General features: G+C 35.5%; 1 protein-coding gene across 1 annotated transcript; it reads left to right on the forward strand.

Annotated features, from left to right (window-relative positions):
- Nucleotides 1–10,904: 10,904 nt before the first annotated feature.
- On the forward strand, nt 10,905–13,630 carry LOC113234272. The gene is made up of 3 exons (XM_026469572.1): nt 10,905–11,091; nt 12,423–12,569; nt 13,032–13,630. The coding sequence occupies exons 1-3, from the start codon at nt 10,986–10,988 to the stop codon at nt 13,460–13,462; spliced, it is 684 nt and encodes a 227-aa protein (XP_026325357.1). The 5' UTR covers nt 10,905–10,985; the 3' UTR covers nt 13,463–13,630.
- The last annotated feature ends 2,641 nt before the right edge of the window (nt 13,631–16,271 follow it).

Genomic DNA, 16,271 nt, shown 5'->3' on the forward strand with positions numbered 1-16,271 from the left:
ATATAGCCGGGTATTTAGTACGTCTTGGTACACCAGATGTCGCGACGAGTACCAAATAGCTATTTTTGTTAATAATTTGTTTTACAATAACAAAGTAGTCGTTTCGTGCGTTTTGTGCGTGGATATAAAAAAAAAGTAAATAAAAATTATCGTTCCGGAAACGGATTATTAAATGGTACTTTTTTAATTATCTGAAAATGGTGATAAAAAAGAGAGAAACAATATGAAGAAACAAAATCACTGTATTTAACTTTTTACTTTATTTTCATTGAACATAGAAAACAGTAATCTTAAATGATAACTAGTTTTGTTATAACGATAGTAAAAAAATACAACTTGAATATATTTTTAATTTTCCTTTAGACTCTTATATCCACGTCGTCGACCATCAATGTATCTTCATTCTGTCATTTCTTCTTCGGTCACATTTGATTGTACTTGCCCGATAATATGAGTAATATACATATCAAGAATTTCCTATGTAAACCAATCTTTTCCGAAATGTTTGACGATCAATTTTTTTATAAATGAACACGAGGGACCTATCGGATGACAAAATAATAAATACCAAACAAAATAACGGATTTTGCACGACTTTATACTGATTAAAGCACCGTTTGCAGGTTGACGACAAAATGGCAACTTTTGCAAGTGTAAAATTATGAAAAAGTAGTCAAAAATTATGACACTGATTTGTTCAGGATATACCAAGTTTTGGCACTGTATTGTTGAAATATTTAAAATACTGATCCATTACACGTCATTGACTAAAAAATCATTAAAAATGTCACTTAGCGCTGTTTGCAAGTGGACTACTCAATTTACCAGCGCTACTTTAATTTCTAGTGATAATAAACATATCGACTAGATGGCGCTTTTTGCCAAGATTTTTATGGATGGTGCTGGCTATTCTTTAATTTTGTTCAGGATTAGCGCCATCTACCCACATCAGCAAGCGTTAATTTATAAATTACTTTGTGACACACAATGCCATCTTATTGATACCAATATTTGTCAAAGTTCAGAAAACAATTCCAGCTAATGATTCTGTCTTTCAATAATATTGTATGGAAAACAAAACTGATTTCCTAAATTTCATATTAAAGAGGAATTGATTCATATATACGGACATTTATATTGAACTACTTCCAAGCGAATGATCAGTGCCATCTAGATATGACGGACGGAATTTTGACCTTTTTCAGAGTTACGATAGCTGTAGTTTTTTTTAATATTCATATAAGTGCGCATTTGACGTCCATCTCACCTGATGGAAAATAGCGATGAGGTCGAGGATGTAGCATGCACACCTGAATAATGCATATTCACTCTCGCTTTGAAAAGGTTCAAGTTATAGCGTTCGGGGAACAAGTCTGCAGGCAGGGAATCGAAACGCTTCGCGCGGTTCCGGGCAAATCTACAACATAGGGGTGGAACCCCAACCCACGTCTAGTCCCCCCATAATGGAAAGGGGAAGGCGGAATCAAATTATGCAATACCATCGCACACTCTCCGTGATATATCCTGTAGAATACCGATAAACTCGCAAATCTACAGCGGTTTTTAAGGTTCTACAGCTTCGTCTCTACTAATTCCGAGTCACCTATGAGCCTCTTAGCACGCTTGTCTATTAAATCCAAGGTGGCCAGTTGGTATTTAACAGAGCCATCCCATAAGTGACAGCAGTACTCCATACACGACCGGACTTGTGCTTGGTACAGCTGAAGCAACTGTCCCGGTGTGAAGTAACGCCTTGCTTTGGAAAGGATGCCAAGGTTCCTGGCTGCATTTTTGGTCATAGATTCAATGTATCTGCCGAAGTTCAGATTGGACGACAGGTCCATTCCAAGTAGGTGAAGACAGTCGGCTAGCGGTATGGATATATCACGAAAAGTCCGGTGAAAGGGACTCCGTTTAGTGGAAAAAAAGACACGCCTGCGTTTTGGTAGCATTAAATTTGACAAGATTGGCATCGCTCCAATCGGAGACTGCCTTAAGTCTCAAATTTAAACGACTAACCATGGACTCTCAACAATACTGGATTTCTTCTCCACTGACCCTTGCATTGGTCAAGTACCTGTCCACAGCTGTGCTGTCATCAGCGTACTCAAAAGTGCCTGGATCCAAAATATCATTTATATGCAGCAGAAAGGGGGTTGCGGACAGTACAGAACACTGAGTCTCTATCGCCCGATGTTCGAAAGAGTAGCCTTCTAAGACCACTCGAAGAAATCCGAGATCCAATCGCAAAGGTCAGTGGGAAGCCCAAAAGAGGGAAGCTCGCTTAAAAGGCTTGCGTGCCAGACCCTGTCAAAGGCGTTAGAAATATCTAAAGACACTGCAATGGCTTCACCATGCCCTTCTATAGCTTCACTCCAAAAGTGAGAGGCGTAGGTACACAAGAAGATCTCCAGTAGATCACCCTCTTCTTGTATGAAAATTAGCAATTCTCTTGACTTATGGTCCATGGTAATTTATTGTTTAATTACAATCAGTGGGTCGATTTGTTTTGTAGTTTACTTACCTATGAAATAAAATATTTTAGAGTTGAATTTAAATTTGAAAGTTTTTATTAGGACGACCGTCACGTTTTTTCTAACATTTTGTGAAGAAAAAAATAGTGCTCTATTTTCGTAAGTTAATTTTTCATGTAATGCTTTAACATTTGCTTTTCAATACTTTTTAGGTATGGAATTTACAATTACAATGATAAGAAAAAGAATTGTTTTATAGAAGTAGGTACACACAGATATTCTCAGAGCTAAATTACAATATCATCAAACGAAAATTATGTGGCGCCATCTATCTGTGTATGAAAAAACTAAAGTAATACAGCTGTATTTTCAGTGTTCGTCGCTAGGTGGCACTTAAATGAATTAAGAAATTGTCCGAAATATGATTCCGTGTTTTCATTGTAATACAATTTCAAATTTTTGTCATGTATTACACTAGTCTATTTTTTACACAATAGTATCTTAAATATTTTGCTAAAAAATTGGATAATTTCGGTGTCAGAGAAACTCGAAAGTGAATGTTGCTCAATGGATAAATAAAAAGAAAAGTTTTTTAAAACTTAGGTTTAGGAATTAAGACATCGTTCGGACCAAATTTTTATGACATCGACTTATCAACTTATTACATTAAAAAGTATTTTGCGCACTCATAGTACCAATTCTCGCACGATTTTCGAATGAGCAACAAAGACAAAACATATTAACTCTCATGAGTTAGAAAAAAATAGCTATATACTTCAGAGTCAAGCGGTAAAAATATTGACATTTTGTAAGTGATCATTTTGAACTAAAATGTCAAGTTTTTCTTCGTGAAATTCCTGATGTATTTCACAACAATTACACTGTTTTAATGATTAATTCATACCGTTTCATAATGCGGATGAAATAACAATAATTATTACTCACTAACTAGTCATAGATGTCGATTTTTTTGACTGTGATAAACATTGATAGTTTCTGTGTATACAAGTGTAATTTTTAGCTTAATTTACGTCATTTGTGTTAATAATTTGGCATCGTTCCTTGTTACGTGCAATTGTGTTTATTCAGACACGGTTTGAACGTTGTGTTGGCAAGTGAAGCTATAGAACAAGTGACCTTGAACTCACAAACAGCTGTTCTGTAAGTCCTTTGCTTTCTATAGAATAAAAAATAAAAATAAATATTTTTTCAATCTGTAATCTTTACATTCAGCCTATTTTAGTTTTTTTAAACGTTTTGGATGTTTCGCGCTCTTTTACTAGCTTCCTATAAAATGTCAAGAGTTTATGTATCCTTTATATTTTGAAAATTGTTGCATCATTTTCGAAAAATTTGCTTTCAAAATAGATTGGTAATTTGGAATTAAAGTATAAAGTTCCAAAAATCGGCCAAATCAATAATAACTTTGTTCACTCTCACAAAGGCAAGGTGTATTATTAGCAAAAAACATTTAGCATCCATTGTGAGAGTCTGGCGTTCATACAAGGATTCCCTGTATGATGGATAAAGTCTTATTTTATGGGATTTTAGGTATACAAAAGTAAGGTGTTATTTGAAATTGTTAAAAATATCTTAAAAAATGAGGAAGAATAGTCAGAAAAAAATATTGTAAAACTTTACTTTATAATTTTGTCCTGTTGCTGGGCAAAGGGTGTTTCCCTTTTGGAGTGATCAGCCCTTCACGTACAAATCAAGATCAGGAAGCCATCTTCATTTTAAGTCATAAAAATTCTTGCATAATATTCCTTTCTTATTATTGCCATCATTTTACTTTATAAATCTACCTATCTGTCCACTAAACACCAAAGAGGTCCTGTTCGGGCTGGAATGGCAATGAGATAGTGCAATTACACATAACTAGTCGTCACCAAATTTTTAAACCATTTAAACCATTTATTTTCACACACATAATAATAATAATAATAATAAAAAAAAACTTTATAAGTAATAATAATAATAATTTACAGAAATGAGGATAAACAATGTATAATTACGCAATTTACTGAATTAATGAATTATTTAAAAAAAAAAATAATGTAAAATAAAAATTAAAATTAAAATATGTGTGTGACGGACACGAGCTCAGGGAAATGCTGAAATCACTTTGTAGTGATTTCAGCCCTGATTTTCAGCTCGACCCGACCATGGCAGCTCTACGTTGTCGATCACACACACAAATCGCAAACAAACATCAAATATTATTTATCTAATAATAACAAATCTAGGGTCGGCAGACTAAAGCACATAAGTTAAAAAAAAGTGCTTCATTTGTTAATATACAATTATATATTTTTTTGTGCTGTTTTAAGTGTTGGAATTTAAATAACCTCTAGAATAAAGTTAGAAGTTTATGAAGTAGTAAATGAATGATGTTGGATTTTGACTTATGTGCTTTAGTCCGCTGACCCTAGAAATAAGAGGCCAAATTTGACAGCTAAAGCAGATCTATAGGGTGTAACTTTGAATATAGTCAATGAAACAATAAACAAACAATTATTAACTTATTGAATTAAAAAAAATACATAAATTTTATTAACACACTATACAATATGTCAAAACATATTTCAAGTACTGTTTTCGCACAAATTCCAAGAAATAATGCAATGTTGAGTTACTCTGAAACGTCCTGAAAACAGTTACCTCCTCAATCTATTTTATTTTAAATAATAGTGTTGTAACCAATTCATCGCCGAATTTCACCAAATCACTTTGATTCCTCGGAAAAAATATTTATTTATTAAATATTAAAACAAAAATTTAAATCAACCCCGTACTCATGGCTGTAAAGCCATGCAGATTTGAATTTCTTTTTGCTTTTGTTTGCAAACACTGCCATCAATCCAGCGGCACTCGAGCAACGAGAAAATTAATTAAAGAAGATTTGATAAATATATAAATATTGACAATATAATTGAAATCAAATTAATTATACTGGTGACACTACTTCAACTGACGATTTTGGCTTGTCTTCTGATAACACTGAATAAAAATTTAAATTAAGAAGCCTTTTGTTTAACTTCAGAGTCCTTGTGAACTCTGCAAATGTAACAAGTAAGGTTGTCATTTAAAATACCTTGTCGTTTAAATATAATATATTTAACTGTATAATGTTTCAATAAATGTTTATTGTACTATCTAGAACTGACAAGCAATGAACCGAAAAATAATATAAACAATCACACCCAATAAAATTTTGAATTGATTTCTTGTGAAAATCATTTAATGTGGTTACCGATAAGATTAGTTCTCCTCCCTATTCACGTTGTGATGACATGTGTCAAATTTGGCCTCTTCTTTGGTGACGACTATAGCATTTGATTATGAGTCTCCATTTCGGTAATTTAGTCACCAAATGAAATTCGCGTAAATGTCGTGGCAACCAAATTTGCGTGAATTGCGGGAATCTATTGTTATCAGTCCGTGGGCAACATAAATTAATGCTTACTGTGCAAAAGTGAAAGCTGTATCCATTTAAATAACAAAGTAATGACGTTCAATCCCTCTCCTGTAAAATTTGGTTAGGTGTAGATACATACTTTTAACCTATCATACATACATATGCGAATTTGCACTATCGCTGACAATATTCCATCTCAACCTAAACAGAGATTGGATTCGGCCATGATGCAAATGGGAAGCCTCTGTTGGTCATAAGTAACATGCCTATAATTTTTTTCTTTCAAGGAGAGATGCGTGTAAATTTATTATTGTTTTAAAAATAAAACACTTTACAAAATGTATAATGATTTAAAAATTGAAAAAAGGATTTGAAATATTTAATGATCAAACATTAAAATATGAACTAATCTTGTGTAGTCGGGTGGGCTAGCTTTATATATTTTTTGAATGAACAAATTTGCTTTGCCCAGACCGGCCACAGATTGTTTTCCCGCCAAAAACACACACACACAAAGCATACGTCCCGTATGATCACGTTGGCCATAAGTCAATGTCACCCACTTGCAGGTATCTAGTTCCCTAGAAGAAGATCCTATTCTTCTTCCAGGAGGCGATATTTGAACAAAAGTGTAAAGCTTGATGTGCTGGTGACTATTTCTCATCATTTAAGATTAAATTTGTCACTTCTAGATGTTCACAGTCCTGGGATCCAGTTGTCATATTCCTGGTCATCACTAGACCGTCACGATTTATAATGAACTAAAACTTATATAATTAAATAATTAAAACTGCAGCATGTCACGTCCGCATTTGTATTAACTATTATAACAAACTAGTGGAATAATTTCAGAAAAATCATGGCAATATTTTTTCGCAAATTAAAGAAAACCAAAATAATTCTGTAGGTACTTCTTGTACAAACCTGTATTTGGTTTTTTAATCATAGAAATTAAAAATGTATTAAATAAATAAAAAAAGGAATCGATGTCAACCTTTTTGCAATCAAACAACAAGATTATATTGTTTACTGTAAAATTTTGGCAGTGTTCTTTGTTTACTAATTACGTAACAAACAAAACATTGACTTTGATCCAAGAATGAAACTATGTGTGTGTTCTATATTGTATGATGGTTTATTATTGTGATGGTAATGAAAGCATAATGCTCTTCTTAAATATGGGATTGTGAAGAACACAATGCTGAATTAAAGTATATTTAAATGTTGGAGAAGTTTAACACAGGAACAACCTTTGTTTTGCGTCCTATTATTAATGTTATGGTGACTTGTTTCGGGCTACAACAAACATGTTTTTTTTGTAATATTAAGTGACGGGATGAACAGCCACTCGAAAGTTGTAAATCGATGTCTCCAATGAACACTGCCAACTTAATTTTTGCACCTGTTCCAATTTTATTTTTATTTTTTTCACAAAATTAGTTTTTCATTTTTTTTACAATTTTGTTTTTTATTTCTTTTTTTTACACATAAGTCGTAAGTCAAAATACCATTTTTTGCGTTTTGACTTAAATATATCCTTTTTTTATGTATATTATAAATCATATCATGTTTAAAAGTAAACATTACACTAAATGATTTCTTTACTTTTCCACCTTATCTCTAAGCAATAAGCTGAGAGTGTACTACAGTGTAATAAAACTGATCTGGACTTATGGGATACAATTGTGGTTAACAGTCAGCAAAACAAATTTACTTAGCCTTCAAAAGCCCAAAATAACATTCTCAGGATATTAACTGCTGCACCCTGGTACGGTCGCAATTCCGAAATACACAACTATCTGGAAATGCCAATGGTTCTCGAAGAAGCTAAATGCTATATACAGTTCATTGCAGGCATCGACTAGGAGTTCATTTGAAGGTTTTTTTAGCTTCGCTTGTCTTTACCTTCTAGGGCTTAGGTATACCAATAAAGAAATTCGTATGCCCGTCAGAAAAATATTAGTTTCGGAGGTGGACAGGCATCTTATCCGTTCCATGGCATGTGTAACCCTAGTTGGCATTCGAAGGCTATTTCTACCCAATGCCGGAACCTCGTAGTATTTGGTGGTTCAAAACCATTGCTTTGTATTCAGAAGTCTTGAAACCTTCGTGAATTTATAAAAGCCTAACAAAAGCTGGACATTGTCTAATTTGGCCGGCACGCTTCCAAAATGCCTAAGTATGTCCAGCTTTATCTGGACGCCTGGGAATGCTTTTAGAGAGGCCCATAATACATTCGTGCTGGAGGATGGACATAAAACGCTTTTTTTTTTGACGGGGGGGAAATCTTTATGGATGCCCCTGAGCCCAGGGAGACTCAGGGGTTATGTGGGGACTCTCCCTCCAGACTGGAGGGCCTACCCCACTAAAACCCCCCCGGGTTTCCCTCTCGCCGGTTGAGTCGGCGCCGTGGGATCGGTGAACATTCACCACGACGCCGCCCGGCCGCCCTAGCTTGCGCCAGGGCTCCCGCGCCAACGGAGGGGCGAGTCGGTTGATGGACACAATACCCTACCTGTGTAGAGTTTACTACAATTGTGTAACAGGTTGCGTAAGTGTTGTATTTGGCAGAAGTTCTAAAACATGTCATTTTTTAACCAAAACTACAGGCCTTGCCAAGATATCACTTTCCTTGCCAATTTCGGTTCAGCCAATGTTATTTTTGATAATATAAGTAGAATATAGGAAATGAAACTATCTTCGCCAACTATAGCCAACGTTTCGGGACCTTTACAGATCCCATGGTCACGCCAAGGTCACACACAGCTGACTGAGATGGGACAGCCATCAACCAACAGACATTATATCTAGTCTGTGCATGAACCAGTTATGTCTAATATTAATGCAAACAACTCAATGTTTTTTATTACATTTACAAAAGTTATTAATTAATTTTTTTAAGAACATTTCAATTTATACTACTTACATATTTTCTACAGATTATCTTATTTCGTTTTAATCGGGTCGCGAGTGTGGCGGCTCTAACTCCGTGTTTGGACGACAATACACCGAATGCGGACGCGTGTTCCCGTCCCGCGCCCGCGCTCGGTGTGTTGTCGTCCATATAAATACACAGAATTAGAACCGCCGCGCTTCCGACCCGACCCGCACCCGCTCTATGTGTGTTTCACGCTTTAACATTAATTTTTTATTAACACGTCAGTCGCCGGCTAGAATTTTTAAAAATGTTAAAGAAATGACATTGGCATATATGCTTGTTTTTGGTTTCATTTGTATATTGTATATAATTTTTTTCGCGATATTACATTACTTTGTCTCTTTTAGTACTTTTTAGTACCGGATTTTCAACCCGGGGCGCCAACGAAACGGAATAATCATTACGTTTAGGCCGTGCGGGTCACAATGTTCGGGCGAGTACATGTTACATTGATTTTTACCTCAAACTGAGATACATCTTTTCACATTTCACATTAATATAATTACATATGTAGTACGCTATAATAATTTGTAAAGAAGTCGCTGTCTAGCGATAAGGCCGCCGATTGTACGTTAACTATGTTTTTATTTTTTGTATTCTATTAACCATTTTTTGCTCAGTTTGTAACTTTTAAATTCAAAGAAAAAAAAAATATTTTTTTGTTACTCGAAATCTTTTTTCTTCTAGAAAAATGCGTATGCCATCGTAAATTCTTAAAAGCAAGTGGCAACAGAAGTCCATATCGTTGTCATAGAGTGAAATCTCGACGAAGGTAAAAATGTGGTGTAAAATATTCGCAATAATGTTTGTAGTTAGCATTTATACCTCTTTCAGATACTATATTACTTTAATAATATATTTTAGCAATAAAAGTTTTTCTTCAACAAAAATCAGCAAAAACGAACTATGTGAAAACGCGTATTGCTAGGTTTTCACTCTAAGGCGACGATATGGGACGCGCCAGTCATGCGCCGCGTACGGGCATCGCAAAATTCCATCTGTCGGAGCCATTGACTTACAATTATATGGACGTCGGGTCCGCGCTAAAAAGTGTCCGAACTTATAGGGCGTTAAAATCGTATACAGAGCGTCATTCACGCTTTAGTCTTCGTTTGTTCGACTGACAGCGAAGCAAGCAAAATTAGACAGTACTGCGATGACATTACATGTCACTACGTTTAAATAGGTTGACTTGAGACATTTTTTTCGTGGTTTTTGTATTAGACCCGTCGTCCATTTATTTGTAAGTCAATGGTCAGAGCGGTTATTTTGACTCCCACAGCCCCAGTAGGTAGATTAGGTGTTGGTCATTTTGTCCCCCCATAGCAATGATTTTGAGGGACATCGCCACCGCCGTCCCATGTGCCTATAATTTCACCAGCACCCTTACCTTTAAAAAAATTTACTAACCAAAAAATATGGCTTCTATACTCATGTCTCAATGTTACTTGAATCAGTTTTAAATATAACTTATGTACAAATGAAGACAAAGACAGTTTTGTGCTTACGTAAAACGTTGATAAAAAGAAATCTAGATTCAGATAAAAATAAATCGAATAACAATGTCATTCTTGTCGCTATTAACTATCAAGGTGAACTGAAAAATTTTCAATGAAAATATAATAGAATTGTTTCTTTAATTATTATCAATGTCATGATGTAACAATTTGAAATACAATGTCATGGGGTAATATAATCGTAAGTAATACAGAAAATATTTATTCAATAACAGTAAGTTACTTATGAAAGAGTTAGTCCAGGGAAGTACTGCCACGTTACCTATTTCAGCCGACAAGCATTACATCATTCCGGCACATGGGAATTGTCAACTTATATCTCAGGGTAACGGGCGCAGTGGCAGTGGCGCTACAACTGTTATTAACAGGCGTGTAGTTTACCATCAGGCGTACGACTTGTTCGCCCTGTCACTTGATATTGTAAAATAAATTACGGCCGAACGGTTGCCACGCAGAGGTCCAAGGTTCGAGAAGGCCTGGAGAAATATTTATGTGGCCTTCATTTATTACTCTCGTGAATTTGTGGTTGGCTATATGCTTGTCCATGGCACCCGCGACACAGGGGTTTCCCTAGTGCGGGGCTATGTTGAGTGTGTGCGTTATTTTATTATTATTGTTACTTTATTTTGTTTCAGGGCATGGACTCGTTTTTAAGCCTCTTCGACCCGTCTGACGGGGCGCAGAAGACCGCCAAGCGAAAGCCGGAACAGGATAAAGTTAAGAAGAAAGGCGATGCGCCTAAAGGTATATATTTTTCACACGGTGCTGAAACTTAATTTGAAACAATAAGCGCCCGGAAACATATATTATAATATATTACTGTCGAATCTGAATTCTATTTACTAGGCAACAACATTTAAATTCCTCGGAACACTATGAAATTCGTATCGAATAAGCGCGCCCTAATGAATTGCTAACATCATAACGCATCGATAACGCTATTATATAAACATTTAGCTCTCAAATTCGAGTGATATACCAGCATTTTAAAATTTTATCACAATACCTAACATGGCGAGCACCGTGACGTCACATTTTTGAGTCATCGCGATTGCCGCGACTAACGACTGCAAATGATAAACACAGTGCGAAACAACGTAATTTTATCAACGTAAAAGTTGAGCGCGACAAACGAGATGAAAAGAAATAATAATAACAAACAAATTGATATACATAAATTATTGGAAAAAGGTGAGGAAAACACTTTTATTACAGTCCAGTACACGAGAGTAATTAGAAATACGTAAATAATAATTAATATAATGTAAAATATGTAAAAACAGAAACTACAAAACTCGACATTTTTGGTTTCATCGCATTCATTCATATACCTAATTTCATATCGTTGTCCTTGTTCTTGAAAATGTATAACAATAAATGATTATCACTAATATCAGGTTTCTTACCACGGTATGACTTCTTTTTATTTTCCCGATATTTCGGAACGGTTGTACGCTCCATGGTCACGGGTTGACTGGACGGCGGCAGATGACAGCTTTAAGAGTAGACATTTCTGTCTACCCTCTAACGCTGTCGACGACTACCTTCATCGCGGTTTGTTGTGGCGTTACCATTGTCACTCACTTTTTTTTACACAAACTACACTCACTGTATCCACACACGAAACTGAACTCGAGGTGTTTTTGTTTTTATTACTGCACGCACTAAGGACCGGATTCCATGCACTGGACAGTTTAAAACCATCATCACGGTTAAATGTTTTGTACTTCGTGATCTCGATGGCTTCTTGTACCAACCGTGGTATGTAGTGACGTTCTGTCGAGAGTACCTGGGGCTATGCAACTCGATCCGGTGGTTAGTGTCAGTCTGTGTGAGATGTTTTTAATTAGATGTCCAAAATGTAGACGAAAGGGATAACCGAGCAGAAAAATACAATTAAAATAAATATAATTTTTAATGGTGGTTCCCTATTTTTGACTATAATAAACGTTTAGAACTGTAATCTAATAAAACCTAGATCACTTCACATTTTGCAATGTAGTATGTTAATGTATGTAATGTAAGGTATACTTTTACTTAATTAATGATAAAAGTAACTAAAACTATTCTTCCAGGACGTAGGAGAGGTCGCAGATCTCAGGGCAAGAGTGAGACTCTTCCTGAGGAATCTTCCTTCTTGTGCGAGCCGCAGCTGAGCACGGAGCTGTTAGTAAAAGATGGCAGCTACATTGAGATCTATATTGAAATGAAACGTGATTCAGGTGAGACGCAATAAAATAACCACGAAGAAATTTGGCTCGCTATAAAAAATTTTCATAATAATTTGCATTTAGCGCGCTATACGAATATAGCAGTTAGAGTCTACACACACGGGGTATATTATGTGTTCGCAGATGACGCGCGTAAACGCGATTCAAACGCGATACCGATGCGTGCGAGAAATCTGTATCGTTAACAACGTTGCGATGAGAACCTCCTTTTTTGAAGTTTGATAAAAATTGTTAGTAAAAGCAACAGTATGAAAAGAACCTTACTACATTGTTTTGTTCTCATGAGCCCTAAAGTGTTACATATGTGATTAGTATTGGTTTTAAATGGGTTTTGCTTGCCAGCACCATTTTTGAAAAACTTGAAAATTTTCTGCAATCAGCCAGAAGTCGTGTATGTTTGTCCCGTAAAAAAAAGAAAAAAAAAAGAGTCCTGTATGTTTTTTCTTTTTTCAGAATCAAAAGCCGACGCAGAAAAGAAGCCGAAACGCCGCAACTCGGGCCGCAAAAACCGTAGAAAAAAGAAAATATCGCCAGCAAAAGATTTAACACCAAACACAGCGTGGCACCAGGAAGCCGACGTACCTGAAACTAGCTGGAACAACCAGAATCATTTGCAAAAAAAATACGAAGAAATAGCTAAAAACAACAACGAAAATATTGGTAAAAATGTCAACGACCTGAAAAACATCAAAACCAGCAAGAGGAAACAGTTCGAGAACTTCAAACCTTTTGAAGACAGAGAAGTTTACAATGTTATAGATAAGCTGGAGAAGGTCAGTTTGAAGGACGATATGTATTTGGCTGGTGATTTTAATACAGACGAGTTGGAAAATGATTTTATCTACAGTTCTGACGATATGGACGAGTCTTTTGATGATACGTAAGTATGCCAGATTAGCCCCCGTAGCATGCCGCCGCGATAAAGCTATTATATCCACATTTAGCTGTCAAATTCGAGTAATAAAACCGCTATTTTAAAATTTTATCACAATAACTAACATAGCGAGCACCGTGACGTCATATTGTTATCGCATCGCAAGCGCCTCGACCAATGGCTGCGAAAGAATATCGCAATGCCAAACATGGCCGCAAGGTCACAGCTGATTTTAAAACATTTTGACAGTTCTGCACAGTAATTTTATCAACGTAAAAATAGAACGCGACAAACGAGATAAAAATAAATAATACAAACCCACAAATTAATATATATAAAATAATTGAAAAAGATGAGAACATTTGTATATACAAGAGTAATTACGATTACTCTATAATTAAGAAATACGTAAATAATAACTAATATAATGTAAAATAAACGACAAAGATAGGTATATAATTCATATCGTTATCCTTGTTCTTCAAAACGTACAACGATAGTTCGTTATTATTATATTACGGTATCTTACCGATTCAGTATTCGCAAGAAGAAAAAATAATGGCAACATAGCTGTATCAACTGAAATAAATATGTTACGGGGAGGTTTATTACACATTGCATGCGATATACTGCCATGCTACGGCCACTGGTTGCTTGTTCTATCTTGCTTTTCTATCGCATAAACTCGTTTCGAATTCTCTCCTTTACATATAAACGCGTACCATCGTCGGTTACATCGTCATTTACCATCAGATCAAGCGTGTGTCTGATTTTAATTTAAAATGAACAAACAGTTATTGTCTTCATCAAAGATCATGGCCCATGAACTGACCCGGTTAATGAATGTATGCATACAAAAACCACACTAGTTTTAAATTATGCAGATGTAAACTACGTAGTTTTGTAAACAAATGTTGAAAATCTACGGGATTAACATGTAACATGGCAACAACTATAAGATGTGCAAATACTAATTTCATGTTCGGTTTCTACTGTTAATTGCACTGCAAATTAAAGTAAATTTATGTTTGGAAATTCCAAGTATTCTTTATTACTACAGAAGCAATGTGTCAAAAGCCATTTTATCAATTGTAATTTAAAAGTATGTCCTTGCAACAATTTGATTTAATTTGGCAATTGTATATTATTTGTATTGTATTATTATATATTAATTGTATATTTGGTAATAATTATACACATGTTGAAACAGTTTTTCTCATAAATTACACGAGGTTTATGAACCTCGATGCCATAGCAAAAGATTCATAATTAATGATTAAAAAAATAAAATAAAATAAAAAATAACATTCACGATTAATAATTTTTGCTCTACTGCCCACGTGCATGTTTAGTTTTTTGAATAACAGTTTACAGCTGTTGTCGAACCACGCACCGCAGATCGCCTGAACACACTTCTTCTGAAACGCACTTTCTACGACTACTGAATTTCCCCACAGTATAAGACCAAAAACTTTGGTTCTGTGAAAACCCCCTAATTAGGTTATTCTCAGCTTTCTGCCAAAATAAATACCATCACACTCGTACGCGAACCGTGCGCGGTTAGTTATAGTAGGAATAAGACCGATCGTTCTCTGCGTGGTTATCAACTAAAACGCAAATATTTTTCACTAACACACATTTTTATATAAATCTAACTAATGTCACTTCCATAGAACAATAAATACAGTAGAAGTGGTTAGTTAGCGTCGTACGCGTGCCAACTATAGGTCTCGAAAGACCTATTTGAGCTCAGTCAGCCATTTTCGCTTTATATGGTATGGTTGTGTCATTCTTTCGCGCAAATTCTCTAAAATTGCAGAAAAATGCCTTATTGTACTGTTATGGAGTGCAAAAATTATCATTTTTGAGCCGCACCAAAAATATTATCCGTGGTGGTATTTCCATCATCCGAAAGACTTATTTTATTAACCTCTGCAATACGCTTCTTTTTTGGAGAACTAAATTAATAATTCGTCGTCGTTCAGCAATGAACCGCTAGATGGCAGCACATTGATTGAAATTTCAGTATATTATCAAAACGTCGTAACTTGCAATAATAGATATTGATGGTATTGAATTTTCACCCATATGCCAACAGGGTAAAGGTAAATTTATATTAACAGTTCCAGAATTTATTTCTTTTTAAATTTGAAACTACGACTAATCCTAAATACGATTTTCCAGCTATTTCGCTAAATGGCATGAGTGTAAAACAGGTGTCTCATTTTAAATACCTTGGACATATACTTGCCGACGACCTTAAATATGATGACGACGTCGAGAGGGAACGCAGGGCTTTGGCGGTCCGCGGGAATATGCTGGCCCGCAGGTTTGCCCGCTGTACGGACCAAGTAAAAATTACGCTTTTTAAAGCGTATTGTCAGGGTCTGTACACGGGCGGCTTGTGGTTTAGCTGTTCGCAAAGGTCGCTGAATTCCCTTCGCTTCCAATACAACAACGTATTCAGGATGATGTTGAGACTACCCCGGTACTGCAGTGCCTCTGCAATGTTTGCTCTATCCCATACAAGCTGCTTTAATGCGGTCTTGCGGAGAAAGGTGGCATCTTTGGTTAGTAGGCTCCGGGGTAGTGGCAACAGCATTCTGAGAGTTGTTGCAAACGACCACAGAGCGCCTGTACTGAGGCATCTCGTACGGACAATGATTCCGCACGAGATGCCTCGTAAGTACATGACATTTTAGTTTCTAAGTAATTTATAATTATAATTTCGTACTAACAATAGTCTATGAGTTTGTTTCTTTATTTTTACTAACACCAATGGATCCTGTTATCTGAGAAATAAATAATTTGAATAATCA

This window comes from Hyposmocoma kahamanoa, unplaced genomic scaffold, assembly GCF_003589595.1.
Source record: "Hyposmocoma kahamanoa isolate Upper Pololo Valley unplaced genomic scaffold, ASM358959v1 82, whole genome shotgun sequence".
NCBI lineage: Eukaryota > Metazoa > Arthropoda > Insecta > Lepidoptera > Cosmopterigidae > Hyposmocoma > Hyposmocoma kahamanoa.